General features: G+C 59.0%; 1 protein-coding gene across 3 annotated transcripts in view; it reads right to left on the minus strand.

Annotated features, from left to right (window-relative positions):
- Positions 1 to 970: 970 nt before the first annotated feature.
- Positions 971 to 15403, minus strand: part of CMKLR1 (chemerin chemokine-like receptor 1) — a 36116-nt gene continuing 21683 nt past the window's right edge. For all 3 annotated transcript variants that reach the window (XM_062182565.1, XM_062182566.1, XM_062182567.1), the window contains exon 2: positions 971 to 4439. In XM_062182565.1, the coding sequence (XP_062038549.1) occupies positions 3318 to 4436 (1119 nt within the window). In that variant the 5' untranslated portion in view covers positions 4437 to 4439 and the 3' untranslated portion in view covers positions 971 to 3317. The remainder of the gene's footprint in view (positions 4440 to 15403) is intronic.

Consider the following 15403-nt stretch of genomic DNA (forward strand, 5'->3'; position numbering starts at 1 on the left):
ACACCTGGATCCCACTGCCTACAGGGCCTGGCCAAGAGAAGAAACCAAATAGGCTTGTTAGGGAATGGTGAATTGGTGGATGTCAGGGTGGTTACGTGGACGGGTGGGTGGATGGATGGTTGGATGTCTCTCCCCCTCCCCTGTTTCCCTCTCCCCCTCTCCCTCCCCCTCCTTCCTTCCCTCCTGATACTGAACAAACGCAGCCCAGGCAGTAGACCTGGTTCATCACGTAGCCACCTGTGCAAGCCAGAACAGGGGAGGGTTGTCCTGGGACCCCACTCCCTGTGTCACCCACGTGGGTAGGACGGGCCTCTTCCCAGAGGGCCAACCTAGGCTTTGGAGGTTTGTGTCTGACGCACACTGGATGCTTGGTGGAAGACGGGTGCCTTTCCCTCGCCATCATGTCCTCCCCCTTGGTGCCCCCGCCCCCAACGTCTTCTCCTCCTACCCCTCTGCCTCTGATCCACCTGTCCAGGAGGCGGCGCTGTGGCCCCATGCCTGGGTCCTGGGTCTGGGCGGGCTCTGGGGCACTGGACAGGCTGCTCCCTGTGGACTTCCTGAAAACTGCAGGTTATGTGCCAGGGTGCTTTGAAAGGTTTTTGGGAAAATGGAATTAAGAGATAAGCTTGGGGCTGACACTGTGGCGTAGCAGGTAAAGCTGCTACCTGCAGTGCTGGCATCTCATATGGGTGCTGGTTCGAGTCCCAGCTGCTCCACTTCTGATCCAGCTCTCTGCTATGGCCTGGGAAAGCAGTAGAAGATGGCCCAAGTGCTTGGGCCCCTGCACCCACGTGGGAGACCAGAAGAAGCTCCTGGCTCCTGGTATCAGATCAGTGCAGCTCTGGCCATTGTGGCCAATTGGGGAGTGAACCAGTGGATGGAAGTGCTCTCTCTGTAACTCTGCCTTTCAAATAAATACATAAATGGCTTTTAAAAAGATAAGCTTGTTTTGGTAGGAAAATGTTTGAAATCCATTCAAGGCTTCAAAAACTAAAAAGTCATGGAAATGCATATTATGAAAAAACTATGTGTGGCTTTCAAAATGGATTTGCAGCCAAACAAACCTGCCTTTTAATTCTTCCCTGCAGTGAACCCGCGGAGACGTGCACAGGCAGCAGTGGGGTCCAGAGCAAAGTGGAGGTCATGGTTATGTTTATGGACTTGACAGGAAGCTACACTCAGACCGGGAAGACCCGGGCCGGCCAGAACCAGCCAGGCCTGGCTCCGAGGAGGAAAACAGCCGGCCTGACGTTCGCTTCTGCTGATGACAACAAGATTCCTGGCTCCCTCGGGCTGGCCAGGCAGAGCCCCACCCCGGGGCCTGGGAGGACCTGGGCCTCTGTGGACTGCGCTGGGACCTGGGACAAAGCGCACGCTGTCCGGGCCTCGGCTGCTGCATCGGGAAACTTGGGGACAGCAATGACAGGGGACTCTGGGTCCCGGGGCCATCGCCTCCTTTCACGCCAAGGCTATTCCAAGTTCAGATCCCAGGAGGCAGCCGGAGGCCCCAGGGTGGGGTCGCTTCAGAGCCACCTCGTCCCGCGTACCCAGAGCCAGGGACAAAGGAACAGCTGTGTCTTCAGGAGGTGTGAGTCCAGGAGCCCAGCGCCGGGCCTCCGTGACCTGTGCTCCCTGTGTCTCGCTGGAGAAGTGGCTTCACGAGTAGAGACCAGGGTGCGGGCACGTTGAGGCCACGGGACCGCGGGCACACAGGGGCTGCCTCCCGCCAGGCGCCCAGCCCCGGCCTGCTCTCCGCGGGGCAGGAGGTGGAGCTGTTTGCGGGCTGCCCATGTCGGGTCTTTGGCAAACAATTCACAAAGCTTCTTAGAGGCCACGTACATCTGCTCAGACTCAGCCCCGGTCTCCCCAGTTTCCTTCCCGACGCTGACTGGCAGACGGAGACTCAAATCTGGGCTCTGGCAGAGACCAGCTGGGTGCCGCTGGGTAAGTTACTTAGCCTCTCTGAGCCCCGGGTTCCTTGTCAGTAAAAGGGGAGTGAGACTTGTACCTAATGGGGGGTTGCTGGGAGGAATAAATGAGACAACATGTGTAAAGTGCTTAACATAGGAGGTGCTATCACACTCCAGTCTAGAAAATTCTCCATAGAAGAATGTAGCCAGACAGAGCCAGGGCTGGATCTGGTCTCTGACCAGCTGTGCGGGATGCTGGGCAAGTTTCCTCCCCACCGCTGGGCCTCAGCAGTGACACCCTCGGCAGGTGTCGGTGCCGGGTGAGGACCGTGGTGCCCCGCAGGTGCACACAGGCGGTGTCCACAGTCTGCATCGCAGGAGCCACTGTTCCCAGAGTCGCCGCAGGCTCTGCTCGGAATGCCGCGCTGAGTCCTGGGACCTCCTCCTCTGCCTGGGAGGCCGCCGAGGTTGCTCCCTGAAGCTGCACGTGGGGCCAGTCTCCAGCCAGGCTTTGAGACGCAGGAGAAGTCCCACCCCTTCTGCCCCCACCCCGAAGGGTGGTGCTGCAAGCTGAGTGGATTAGAGGGGGAGGGAAGAATCCCAGCAAGAGGGCGGGAGCTGCAGGTGCGCCCCCCCACCCCCACCATGGCCCCACTGCCAGGTAACAGATGCTGGGTGAGAGCAGGGGCGAGGGCTGGGGGCTGGCACCCCCCACACCCCTAAAATCCTGCAGTTGAAAGCACCATTGCCCCAGCTGCTCCACGTCTGCCTCCTCTGAAGGGGTCTTTGCTCCTCCTGTCCCATTCCTTCCCCGCGGCCCGCAGCCCTCACTGACCCCCGTGCTGGGACCTTGCAAAGGGCCCACGTGGAAGCCATGGTCCCAGGAGCTCAGGGGTTAAACTGTGCCACCTTCCTCTCCCAGGCAACCTGTGCACTTCCACCCAGAGGAAGGCCTTGAGGGGCGGGACTCTGGCTAATGATTGACAATGGCTGACATCCGTGGAGGTGGGCAAGGTGGGATTGGCCTGGCACTGGGTTTCCTCTGACCTCCCCTGCCCACACCAGGAGGTCGTTTGAGTCATCTCTGGGGCACACACAGTAGGGAGCTTAATCCCCCTGCTTCTTACCCACCCCGGACGAATTCCTGACAACTCCTTTTTTCAGAATGTATCCTCCCGTTGGCTTTGAGTTGGTCGAGGCTGGTCTCCCAAGAAGCACTGGTTGCAGGTCCAAGGCTGTGTCATGGCAGACCCTCCCCCTGTTCCATCCAAGCCCTGGATCCCCAGTTCTAAACACCGCCCTCCCCCAGGCAAAATGCAGCGGGCACTCAGGGTGCCGAAGAGGTTCTTGCCTTGGTCTTCTGTCCCTGGGGGCTGGGAGGGGGGGTGGGCGTCTCCCAGGCGAGGCTCAAAGCATGCTGGTCTCCCTCTCGTTCATCGACGTCCTCTCGTTCACGGACGACATCTTGGTGAAGCTCCTGTGGCTGGGGAAGGAGGAGTGGCCGGTGTCTTCGCTGAGGGCATTGACCAGGCGGGAGAAGAGGGTCACCTTGAACTTCTTGAAGTCCTGCCCCATGAAAACGTACAGGATGGGGTTCATGCAGCTGTTGGCGATGGCGATGGCGGTGGCCAGGGGCACACCCAGGCTGAAGACGGAGCCGGGCACGGCGGTGTGGTGCAGCTCAAGCAGGTAGAGCGTGTGGTAGGGGCACCAGCAGAGGAAGAAGGTGATGATGATGGTCACGATGATCTTGAACGGCTTCTTGTTCTTGGCCAGACGGTTGCGCTGCAGCTTACAGACGATGGTGAGGTAGCAGGCCGTGATGACGAGCACGGGGACCAGGAAGCCGCAGAGGAAGCGGGTGACGGTGACCACCACGTGCCTGCTGTACCCCACAGCGTCCAGCTGGGCGTGAGCGGGCCAAGGGGAAGAAGGGCCGGCCGCGGACAGGCTGAAGTTATTGAAGCAGGATATTTTCCCGTGCAGGTTGGCCGTGTCCCGGAAGACGAGGGATGGGGAACTCAAGAAGAAAGCCAGGACCCAGATGACCACGCAGGCCATGTAGGCCAGCCGGGGGCTACGGTGGTTCTGGGACCAGACGGGGAGGAGCACGGAGACGCAGCGGTCGAAGCTGATGACGGTCAGCAGGAAGACGCTGGTGTACATGTTGTGGATGAGCAGGAAGTTGCTGATCTTGCACATGGCCGTCCCAAACACCCAGTGGTAGTCCATGGCGGCGTAGGCGATGTGGATGGGGAGGAAGACGTTGAACAGGAAATCCGCCACGGCCAGGTTGAGGAACCAGACCGTGTTCACCGTCTTCTTCATCTTGAAGGTGGCAATGACGATGACTAGGCCGTTGCCCAGGATTCCCAGGAAGCAGACGACGCTGTAGACCGCCACCAGGCAGATCCTGGCCACCTTGGCCTCCAGGGGAGAGAGCTCCTCCAGGACCACAAGGGAGTCAAAGTCATCAGGGTAGTCGTCTCCGTAGGCGAGGGAGGCGTTGTAGTCTTCTTCCTCCATGCTCTGTAAGAGATGCCGGGGGCCGTTAGGGCAACAACCAACAGGGCAAGGGCAGCGGCGTCTTCCCCAGCTCTGAGCACGGCGCTGCGGCGGCTCAGCCATTCCCTGCTTTGTTCCTTCGTTTACGGAACAGACTCTCCTATGAGCCAGGCACGAATCTAAGGACTTGGTGTACACGGGCTCTCGTAACCCTCACAGCAACTCAATGATGGAGCAAGGTTTTAAACCCCGGTTTTCAGGTGGGAAAATGGAGGCACACAGAGTTAAGTCACTTGGCTAAGGTCATACGGCTGAACAAACACAGAGCTGTGGTTCAAGTCCAAGCTCCTGTGTCCCCCCAAAAAACAACCCTGGCTTTTCTGAAGTCTAGTGGGGAAGACAATTAGAAAAACATGAGAAAATTGCCAGCGTGCTAAGTGCAATGAAGGAGAGATGTGTGGGACGGTGAACTTGGCCCCAACCACACTTCCAAAAACCTGCACGGACAGTGACCACTGACTCCCGCCCCCCACTCCCACCAGGTCAGTGGTCACTGGTCTCCCTCGGAGACACGAGTCCCTCACCGTTCACTGTTGTGCTAGCCAAAGCTGTCCAGGGTGGGCCTCAGCCAATCAGTCTCTGGGCACAGCAGGAAACAGCACCGGGAAGAAAGGGAGGCGGTGGTGGGTCCAGGTTCAAGAACCAGAGAGTTGAGTGGGCTCAGCGCCACACACACACGCATACACGCACACGCACACGCACTCCACTGTCACTATCTCCAGTTCACAGAGAAGGAGACAGAAGCTGGAGGAGCTGGGAGGTGGTGGAGCCCCCGGAAGCTGCATCGATGGCTCCGCTCAAGACGGCTCTTTGATCCTGGCCTAGTCCAAGGCTGTTGCAGCCATCTGGGGCGTGAACCAGCAGATGGAAGACCTCTCTCTCTCTCTCTTTGTCTCTCCCTCTCTAGCTCTGCCTTTCAAATAAATAAATAAATAACTGGTACCAAATAAAGACCCTTGACCGAGCACACAGGCACAGGGGAGGACAGCCCGGGTTTGAGCCCGGTCTGCAGAGCCTGGGCTTGTAGCCGTCACCCCGCACTGTCCCCAAATCATGATCTGTCCAGGTTGACGGCCACCACCAAGCGTGTCCTCGAAGAAGAAACGGCTGCATCCACGCGCTCCGGGCCAGGCTGGGCAGCCCCAGGGCTGAGGGAGTGGCTTTGCTCTGGTCCCCTCCCACAAGGAGCTCACAGCGAGGGCTGGGGCAGGACAAGCTCAGGTATCCTGAGACGCCCAGAGGAGGGGCTGGCACCCAGCCTGGGGCCCCGAGGCTCCAGGAGACAGGTGGCATCTGAGTTTTGCTTTTTAATATTTATCTATTTTTATTTATTTGAAAGAGCCGCAGAGAGAGACAGACCTTCACTCTCCAAATGCCCATAGCAGCTGGGGTCGGGCCAGGCCACACCCAGGAGCCTGGAATTCCATCCCGGTCTCCCATATGGGGTAGCGGGGCCCCAAGTACTGCTGCCTCCCAGGGTCCACACAAGCAGAAGCTGGACTGTAGGCGGTGGGACCTAACCCAGGTGCCACAGCATGGGGTGTGGGCCTCCCGAGGAGTGGTTTAACCTGCTGTACCACACTGTCCACTTTGCCTCTGAGTCTGAAGGACAGGTGTTAGGAAGGGGGAGGGAGGACCTGCCTGCTCTCTCTCCAGCCCTGCAGCCCTCCTTGGCGGCACTGGGCTGGCTGGCTGCTCCCCATGGTGCCTGCAGAGACATGGCTATACACAGATAGCGTCATGTCTGTCCTCCAGCCGGCTGGAGGCAGCTCAGGGTCAGAGGCCACGTCTTTGTGTCTTTGAGCCTCTGCCAAGTGGGGCAGGGACCGGGTGGCTCTGACATCCTCTGGGTGTGTCTGTCCACCCCTCCCAGCTCATCCCACTGGGACTGACTATGTCAGCATCCCCCGCTGGTGCACACCCCACCCGGGGCCTCTGGGCCCCTGCATGGAAAGATACAGATGGGCCCCAACTTTGCCCTTAGCTCCTACCCTTTCCTTCCTGTCCTGAGCCCCGTGTGGCTCACAGCCCAGGCAGAACAGTGGCCCCTGGGGCCCAGCAGGCTGTGAGCAGCTGTGAGCAGCTCCTGGGTCTGCAGGAACCCCCCTGGGACCTTGGGCAAGAGAGTTACTTTCTCTGCACCACAGCTGCCTCACCTGTATAATGGGCGTGATGATAACAGTTCCTACCTTGCAAAGCGGCGGTGTCAAGGACACTCACCCCTCCGTGTCCACGGGAGACGGGTTCCAGGACAACCCCGCCCCCAACCCTGCAGCTGCAGAAATCTGCAGGCGCCCAAGTCCCTTCTATAAGCAATGCAGCCTCCCGTGCACCTCACAGCCTCTCTAGCTGACTCACAGCACCTTGTAGATGCAAACGCCACAGAAAGTGTTATTAGAGCCTGCATCCGGGGACTCACAACAGGTGACAAAGTCTGCACGTGTTCAGGCACAGTGCTTTTTCCTAAATGTTGACGGTCGACGGCTGGTGGAGTCCACGCGTGCACAGCCCCTGGATACAGAGACCACGGGAACACGCGGCAGGGCCTGGGATGAGGCCGGCACTGCTGTCGCCATGGGTATCACAGTGATTTCTCCGGCGTCCGCTCTCTACTCACTCCTATGATGGCCATGGCTGGCACAGGTGGGCAGAGGCCAGGGTGTCCCGAGGACCACTGCGTCCTGTCCTATTGCCTGTCTGGCCCTGGGTTCAACGGCAGGTCAGGAAGGCACCACTAGAGATGTTGCTTCTCTAAGCTCCAGGCTCCTCCTCCCTGCATAGAAATAAGACACCTGCCTCGTGTGATGTGAAATGCCCCCGGTCCTGTGCCGATTACCGATGTCCAAAAGCTGTAACTAGCGACTCCTATTCCTGAAAACCTGCACAGCCAGGAAGCGTCTTCATGCTCATGGGGGAAGCAGCATGTGTCACTCTACACGAGGCTACCTCCAAAAGTTTGTGGGCAGAGAGGCTTCTTCCGTTTGTTTAGCTGCGAGTGTTTGCGAAAGCCGTGCCTAGCCTTTTCGCCGTATGCATTTCCCTTGAGCTCATCTCGTAAGCACGGATTTTAACATTTTCTTTTTGGCACTGAAATAAGCTTGCCACTTAATTTCATTTCCCACAAGCTGCCTAAAGCTGTCTGAAACTCGCTTATGCCGTTTGGGTCTGCACACAGCTAACACCTACTTGGGGGCTCATGCTGTGCCAACACGGTACCACGCGAGACCCCATGCGCGGCTACTGACAGCCTTGTGAGGATAACTCCAGTGCGCAGGCCCAGTGCACAGGTGAGGGGGAGACCTAGGTTCAGAGAGGGGAAGCCCCTTGCCTGAGGATCCCAGATTAAAAGGCTCACTGGCTCCCCCTGCAGGGCTAGCTGCCCCCAGTCCCATCCACCGAGAGCCCCACAATCCTCAGATCCTATGGAGCCCAGCCCCCCAGGGGTCTGCCTTCCCAGGCCACCTTTATCTTCCCCTCCAAATCTCCAAGGGCAATGACCCCACAAAAGCCACACCTGCGACGCTGTGTAATTAATCCCTCCTCAGTGACATAGCCCTGAGAGCCGAGAAATGCCCTGAGAATTAGGGGTGAGAACAGCATTGCTTCCCCTGGGGGGAGCTGGGTTTCTTCCCCATTCTTGGTCACCGGAGAGCTACAGATGGACACATTTCCTCTCTGATGTGGCCACAAGGGAGCTCAGAGGCACGTGTGCAGGTCAAAGGCAGCAACTCCCTAAGGAGTCCATGCGTGCTGCTCTGCAGGTGTCTGACCGGGCTTGGGATGCGCCTCAGGTCTTCACCTAGTAACACTTTCTATTGGTTCCTGCCCCTTGTGATGAACAATAATTGACTGACTACGCCCAGGAGTCCAAATGCCACGAGGCCCTTTAACTGCATCACTCACCCATCTCTGGTCACCTCCAGGATGCCTCCCGTGGCGAAGGTCAGAGTGAGGCTGACGTCACAGTCAGTGAGGGATTCCCAACCAGGTAGCACGACTGCACAACCTGCTTTTGGCCACCTGGAGCTCCGGAAAGCAGCACAGTTTTTGGCATCTATTCACACCCTTCCTGGTGCGCACCCCCAGCCCCACCTTGCAGGGACACCCTCTGTGTCGCTCCATTTTGCTGACCCCTCAAGGAATCCACCTGCTCCATTTTCCAGGACAATCTGGCTGAGGTCTGCGGCTCACGTGGGGCTCACTTTTGTCAGAGACCACGTTGTCCACCCCACTCCGGAGGACAGATGCACGCTCTGCAGGCATGCACACACACACACAGAGGAACACATACACACACAGGGTACACACACACACAGAGGAACACATACACACAAAGGTGTACACATAGAGAGGTGCACATACACACACGGAGTACACACACACACAGAGGAACACATACACACACAGAGTACACACACACAGAGGAACACATACACACACAGAGTACACACACACAGAGGAACACATACACACAGAGTACACACACTCACAGAGGTGCACACACACATAGGTGCATACACTCACACAGAGGTGTGCACGCAGACACAGGTACACACACACAAACACAGGCACACTCACACAGAAGTGCACACATATACAAACTCACAGGGCACACACAGGCAGGCACACTCACACACACATACACACTCCCTGCCTCCACTGGAGGAAGACATTTAGAATCCACAAACCCAACATTGCCGTCTAGGAACTCCTTCTTGCAAATCCAAAAAGAGCAACTACAACAGGAAAATGGGTTGAAAGCAGGAACAGGCGATTCACAGGAAGGAAACCAGACCCAGACATGGGACACACTGGAGATCAAAGACATGCAAAAGCATGACAAGGTAACACTCTGCTCCCACAGGCTGTGGCCAGAACTAGAACGCTGGGCCCTACCCCGCTTGGCCAGGCGGGGGCACAGGGAGCTCTCTTCAGGCATCTGCAAGCCCCCGTGGCCACTGCAGAGTGAAGACTCCCAGGCAGTGCCCACAGCCCCACAGAGAACTGTGCAGAGAGAATACCTACAAGCAACTTGCGTGGGATGTGTCTTCTTTTTCCAGAAGCAAACCCTCAAATGAGGAATCCCACAAAGTGATCTGAGGAAAGCTTCCAAGAAAAATCAGTCAGGGAGTGTAGAAGTAGGATTGGGAAGGGGAGTGGCCACACAAGGGGCAGCATCCGACAGAGTCCCACAGAGGGCGGCCGAGACTCACGCCCAACAAGTGAGCACTCTGAGAATTGCTGGTCACATCCACGAAGCTGGGTGCCTGCATCCCTCCACCCGGCCTCAGGTGCTGCTGGCCTCTGAGGTCAGTCTGCCCACAGAGCCGCAGGTGCCTGCCAAGGAGAAGACCTCACAGGGAGTCAGGACCCAGGCACGCACGGCACAGGTGCATGGCAAAGGTGCATCGGTGGAAGGCTGGAGGCCCCGAGCGTCCATGGTGGGAGAGGGGCTGGGTGAGATGGGCTCTAAGAAACAGCAGCTGGTCCAGTGTCCACACACCAGAGTGGGGCAACCTGAGCGCTGAAGGGGCTGTGGCCCCCACGAACGCCAGAGCAGGTGCCTCAGAGCAGCCACGCGCACCAAGTAGCAGCGAGACCCCCGCTGGGGTGCTTGGGAACGGATCAGTGTGGCCTGGCGGGGGTAGGGCAGGGAGGGGAGGAAATGGGAAGGCAGTGAAGAGAGAAAACCGGAGGACGATGGTGGCAATGCGGCTGGACAGAGGCATAATTATGTCAGCTCTGCCTCCTTGCCTGAGGGCCAGAGAAACCCCAAACAAACACCCCAAATTTGTGCCCAGGGTTCATCCTTGGGTGGTGCCCAGCCCAAAGCCTGGGTCATTGATTCCTTGACCAAGCCACACTGGGCAGGCACAAGGCCAAACCAGCAGCCTCCAGAGCCCCAGTCCACAGTCCTCTGTTGAGTAGGAAATGAACTTGGACTTGGAGGCACCAAGGGAAGTAAGAGCTCTGGCTCAGGTAGAAGCGGCTGTGCAGGGCCCCAGTACCTCCTGGGCGAGTCCAGCCTGTGCCAGGGCCGGGTCGGTCACCAGGCAGATGGCCGCGTCCTGCCCACACCCCCACCGCAGGACCGTTGCTGGGAAGGGGGCACATCTGGTTCCTCCGGCTGCAGAAAACAGGACCTCAGGTGGAGGCCATTGGCTTAAACTGTGTTAAAGAAGTAATCCCACCACCGTCCTAGGCACTGTTAAAAAGGCGGAAGCTGGGCCACAGAGAGAGCCAGCCATGGGCCCAGGTCACACAGGTAGCTCAGGGAGGTGACAGCGTCACATCAGCCCTGCTGGACAGGGGAGCAAACCCAGAGCAAACTCTGAGCCTGTGCATAGCCTGACCCACTTCCTTCCTCGCCCCCTTGGAACCTTCCAGAATCCTTTGGCCCCTGCCCCAGTGGAACCTACCATGAGGGTTCAAGAGTAAATCTTCAGATGGGGCAGGCGGAGGCTCTAGGCCGCCAGTGCTTGCCTCTCCCAAGCCCCTGGGCCCCTGGTTGCTGGTCTGGGAAGAGCGTGTGATGGCTGACCTGCAGCAGGAGCTCTGTGGAGTGGATCCCCTCAGCCTCCCTCCCAGGGTGTGGAGGCTTCCGTCCAGGCACGGTCTGGATGCTGGGATATGGCAGCCCTGTAGTCTTCGGTCTGGGCACGGCCTGGATGCTGGGATAAGGCAGCCCACAGCAAGGCCAGTGCCACGGGCCACATGCTCCCAAGGCGATGCTGGGGGCTGGGGTAGAGAGAGCAGGCATCTTGCCTGGGGTCTCACCTCACCCCTGCCTGCTCAGCGGCAGCACAGGGATTTAAGCCCATCTCCTCCAGCTGCTTCCTGCTGGAGCTCCCAGCTGGCCGGGGTCCCTGGGGGCTCAGTGGGCCACGGGTCATCTGGGCAGCAGATGGTTGCCTCTGCTTCCGCTCCCGTCACTGCCTGCTCGGCCGGCCTCTGCCTCCGTCTCTCCCTCCCAGTCTCTGGCCTCCTCTCTGTGCCTCGGCCTCTCGCTTTCTCTTCTCTCTGTAGTCTCGCTCTGTATGCCCCCCTCCCATCTCCTGCCTCTTCTCCCATACTGCACCAGCGACATCACTCACCTGTGTGCCCCGCCAGCCCGCGTTGCCAGTGGCCACTCTCCCAAGGCGCTGTGTCTCCCCTTGCAGGCTGCAGCTAACCTACTCCCCACAGCTGGACCCAGGGCCAAATACAGGGGCCTTATCAGAGCCCGTGGGTGTGAGAGCCCATGGGGAGACTGGGAGCCCTTCCCTCTGTCTGCACATAGCCCTGCTTGGCCCAGCTCCTGCTTCCATCTCCCACCTCCTCCAAGGCCCACCCTGACTGTCTGGCTGGGTGGCCTGGACACCTCCTTCCGCTCTCAGCCTGCAAAGAAAGCCTCTGAGGGCAAGGGAGGCCCCTCGGAGAGCACCCTGTGTTGTAGCTGGGGAAACTGAGGCCTGGAGATGGAGAAGAGGGGCTTGCAGTCTGGAACTTACGCCTCAGCAGGATCCGAGTCCTTACTGCACAGATTTGCAAACACAGGCTCAGAGAGGGGGAGTGAGCAGCCCAGGATCACACAGCCTTTAAGCATCAGCTCCGGATTTGAACCAAGGACTCGGACCTCAAAGCCCCGACATGGCCTCTGCCAGTGGCTGAAATGTCGGGGGGCTGCCAGGTGCCTCTGGGGCCCTTGACATTGCTCCTTCTCAGCAGCCGCCTGGACAAGGGCGGGTCCTGACCGCTGTGCCCGCGTCCTCCCACGCGGAGACAATGGGCCTCTCGTGACGCTGGGGGCCCCCAGGGGCCCCTCAGGGGCTGGAGTCCTGCATCCCCGAGGCCTGGAAACCGCACGGCGCCTGCAGATGTTCCAGCCGCAGGCCTGGCTGCCAGCCCCGGGACGGAATTAGCTGCGTCGGGGAGAGAGTTTCCTCCCGAGCTGCACGCCCACGAGCAGGCTGAGTCACCCAGCAGAGTGGGAGGCCCCCTTTGCCTTGTCTGGGCTCAGGACCCCATGAGCCCCGCCCCTTCACAGCCAGAAGGTCCCCGGGGGTCCCTAAAATCTCCCTGCGGCTGCTGGCATCCTCCCCACCCCCACACCGAGCCTTCGAAGCATCTCCCCTCCCCAGCAAGCTCTGGCCCCAGATCCACCCCTCTCCCTGCTTGGCTGCCACAGACTGAAGACCCCTGGGTCCCTTGCCCTCTGACCTCCCGTTTGACCAATGAGAGTTTCCGGCAGGAGGGCCAGATGCGCATTCTTCAGGTGTGTCCTGCAGGGTCTCCGGGGTCGGTCACCCCGAGCCGTGCCATGTGTGGAGCGCTGTGGGGTCCCTTACTCTGTCCACCCCTCTGGGAGGCCCAGGCTCCCATCAACCACCTTGTTGGAATGTGCTGAAATACCCACTGTGCCCCAAACCCACGTGTGACCACTCCGTGTGTGTTAAACCTGAAAATGCGCTCAGACGTGCTCACGAACGCTCCCTGTCTGAGTGGGTTGTCCGTTTCCTGCTAAGACCCTGACTCCGGAACCGCGCGTCCCCCGGTCCTCAGCCCACGTCTGCCCACAGGCCCTGCCCACTGTGGCCCCTCCACAGCCCTCAACTCTGCCTGCCTTTGTGGCTACCCCTGGCTCCTAACCAGACTCTCGCTTCCACTCCGATTTCATTGTCCACCTGGTGGACAAAGCGCAAGCGGAGCCGCACCCCTCCCTGGTGCAAACCCTCAGCAGCTCTCCAGCAGCCTCAGCATCCCCAGGACTGCAGGTCCCGCCGAGCTTAGGCCCAGCTGCAGAGCCCCCGCCAGAGCATGCTGGCGGGCATGCGGGCGTCTCTCCCTCTGGGCCAGAAAGCCACGCCGGCCCCCAGCAGTGGGTCCCCACAGCCTCCCAGCCCACACCCAAGGCCACCAGACAGCCCATGCCTTTTCCTAAACACCGCTCAGCCCTGGAGGTGGCCGATAAACAAATGTCCTGCTTTGCTTACGTCCCCAGGAGCCTGGGACGCGCAGCTCCAGACTCCACTAATCCCCTGAATCAGCCCCGAGCCCACCCCTGCTACGGGTCCCCGAGCTGTGTACACAGCGCTCCTCGGGGCGCTGATGGGGACCGTTCAGGATGTGGTCTGAGAAGGCTGCAGGGGTGGCTGACTTCCCCCTACGCTGGGAGCCAGCCTAGGGCACGTGTCCAGGATGCTGCTCAGAGCGTGGGCTGCTGAGGGCCCCCTGAGAGGCTGGGAGCCCAGCCCTTACCCTCCTAACCCAGGCCAGAACAGCCCATTCCCAGCCAGGCAGGGCAGCTGAAGCTAATATGGACCCCAAGCATCGTGTCTCCTCCCTGGCGACTGGAGATAGCCGGGAGGTGGCAGCCAGCAGTGCCGCGCGTGCTTATGGGAGAGCAGAGCAGAGAATGGAGACCCCAGCCTCCTCTGCTCCTGGGGGTTTGACCTTAACCCTCACCATGCACTCCTTCCTTCCCGGCTGCTCCATCAAGCCAACGAGAAAAGCAGCTCGCCGGCCCCTCCGTCCCACTCCAGGGCCCTGGCCATGGGTAGGAGGCCCAGCAGGCCACCCTCCAGGGACCCTGGAACTGAGTGCAAAGGTCATGGTCAGCAATACCATGGGGCTTCAGAAAATGCATGGAAAATGGAATTAAAAGAGAGGTTGCTTTGGGTGCCCAAATGTTGAGAGCCACACATAGCTCTTCCATTTTCTATGCACTTTGGGAAGACCCCTTGTGTTAACAGTAACGTTTGATTGCACACCTGTGTGTATCATTCGAACCCAAGATCCATGGGACAGTGGCCTTGACGATGGCTCTGTTGCAGGTGAGGAAGCTTAGGTCCAGCAAGGGCTAGTGTCCTTCGAGAGGCCAGGAGGACAGTGAGCGACAGAGGTGATGTTTAAACTCAGATTAAGGATCTTGGGGCCAGCGCTGCGGCACAGCAGGTTAAGCTGCTGCCTACAGTCCTGGCATCCTATATGGGCACTGGTTCGAGTCCCAGCTGCCCTACTTCTGATCCAGCTCCCTGCTAATGGGCCTGGAAAAGCAGTGGAGGATAGCCCAAGTGTTTGGGCTCAGGTACCCATGTGGGAGTCCCAGATGGAGTTCCTGGCCGCAGGCTTCGACCCAGCCCAGCATCGGCTGTGGAGATCACTTGGGGAAGTGAATGAGTGGATGGAAGATCTCTCTCCTCTCTCTCTCTCTCTCTCTCTCTCTCTCTCTCTCTCTGTCACTCTGCCTTTCAAATAAAAGCATCTAAAAAAAAATAAGAATCCAGTGCTCCTTATTACATCTCTCACAGCCCCTACTTACAGATGTTCTTAGAGACACATCTGGCCTGTTTCCCTGGAGATAAAAGAAAGCAGTTAGAGCTGACGATCCCAAAAGTTCCCTTCCATCTAAAAAAATCCATCATGGATTGGGCCCGGTGTCTGCTCCCAGCTCTGCGCTGGGGGCTGATAAAATGACAGTGCCACTCAGCTCCATGCTGTGTGGTCCTGGGCAAACTGCTTTGCCTCTCTGAGCTGTGGTCTCATTGCCCATGAAATAGCAACAATGGAACTTGCATTTCAGGAAATTGAGGAGGGGACGTCAGCATAAAGCTGCCTTTTGAGACCCCCCCCCCCTGCATCTCTAAGATCCCCTGGCCAGAGGATCAAGGTCACTTTGCCACCCTCCCTAGAGCCCTGCCACTGGGGCCCCTGCTGACTGCGACCAGATTGTCTGAGGCTCACGCCCCAGCCCAGGCTGCATGGTGACTGACGGCCCACACCACAGCGTCAGCCGGACCAGGCTGCGAGACCAGATCACCTCTCTTCTCTGAGCCTCATCTGTGAAATGGGGCTAACACTGTTACCTCCCTCGGACGTGGACACTGTGCCGGGCGCCTGAGGGCGCTCAGCAGATGTCTGTGTCGAAAGCTCAGACCGTGCCAGTCCCC

This window comes from Lepus europaeus, chromosome 23, assembly GCF_033115175.1.
Source record: "Lepus europaeus isolate LE1 chromosome 23, mLepTim1.pri, whole genome shotgun sequence".
NCBI lineage: Eukaryota > Metazoa > Chordata > Mammalia > Lagomorpha > Leporidae > Lepus > Lepus europaeus.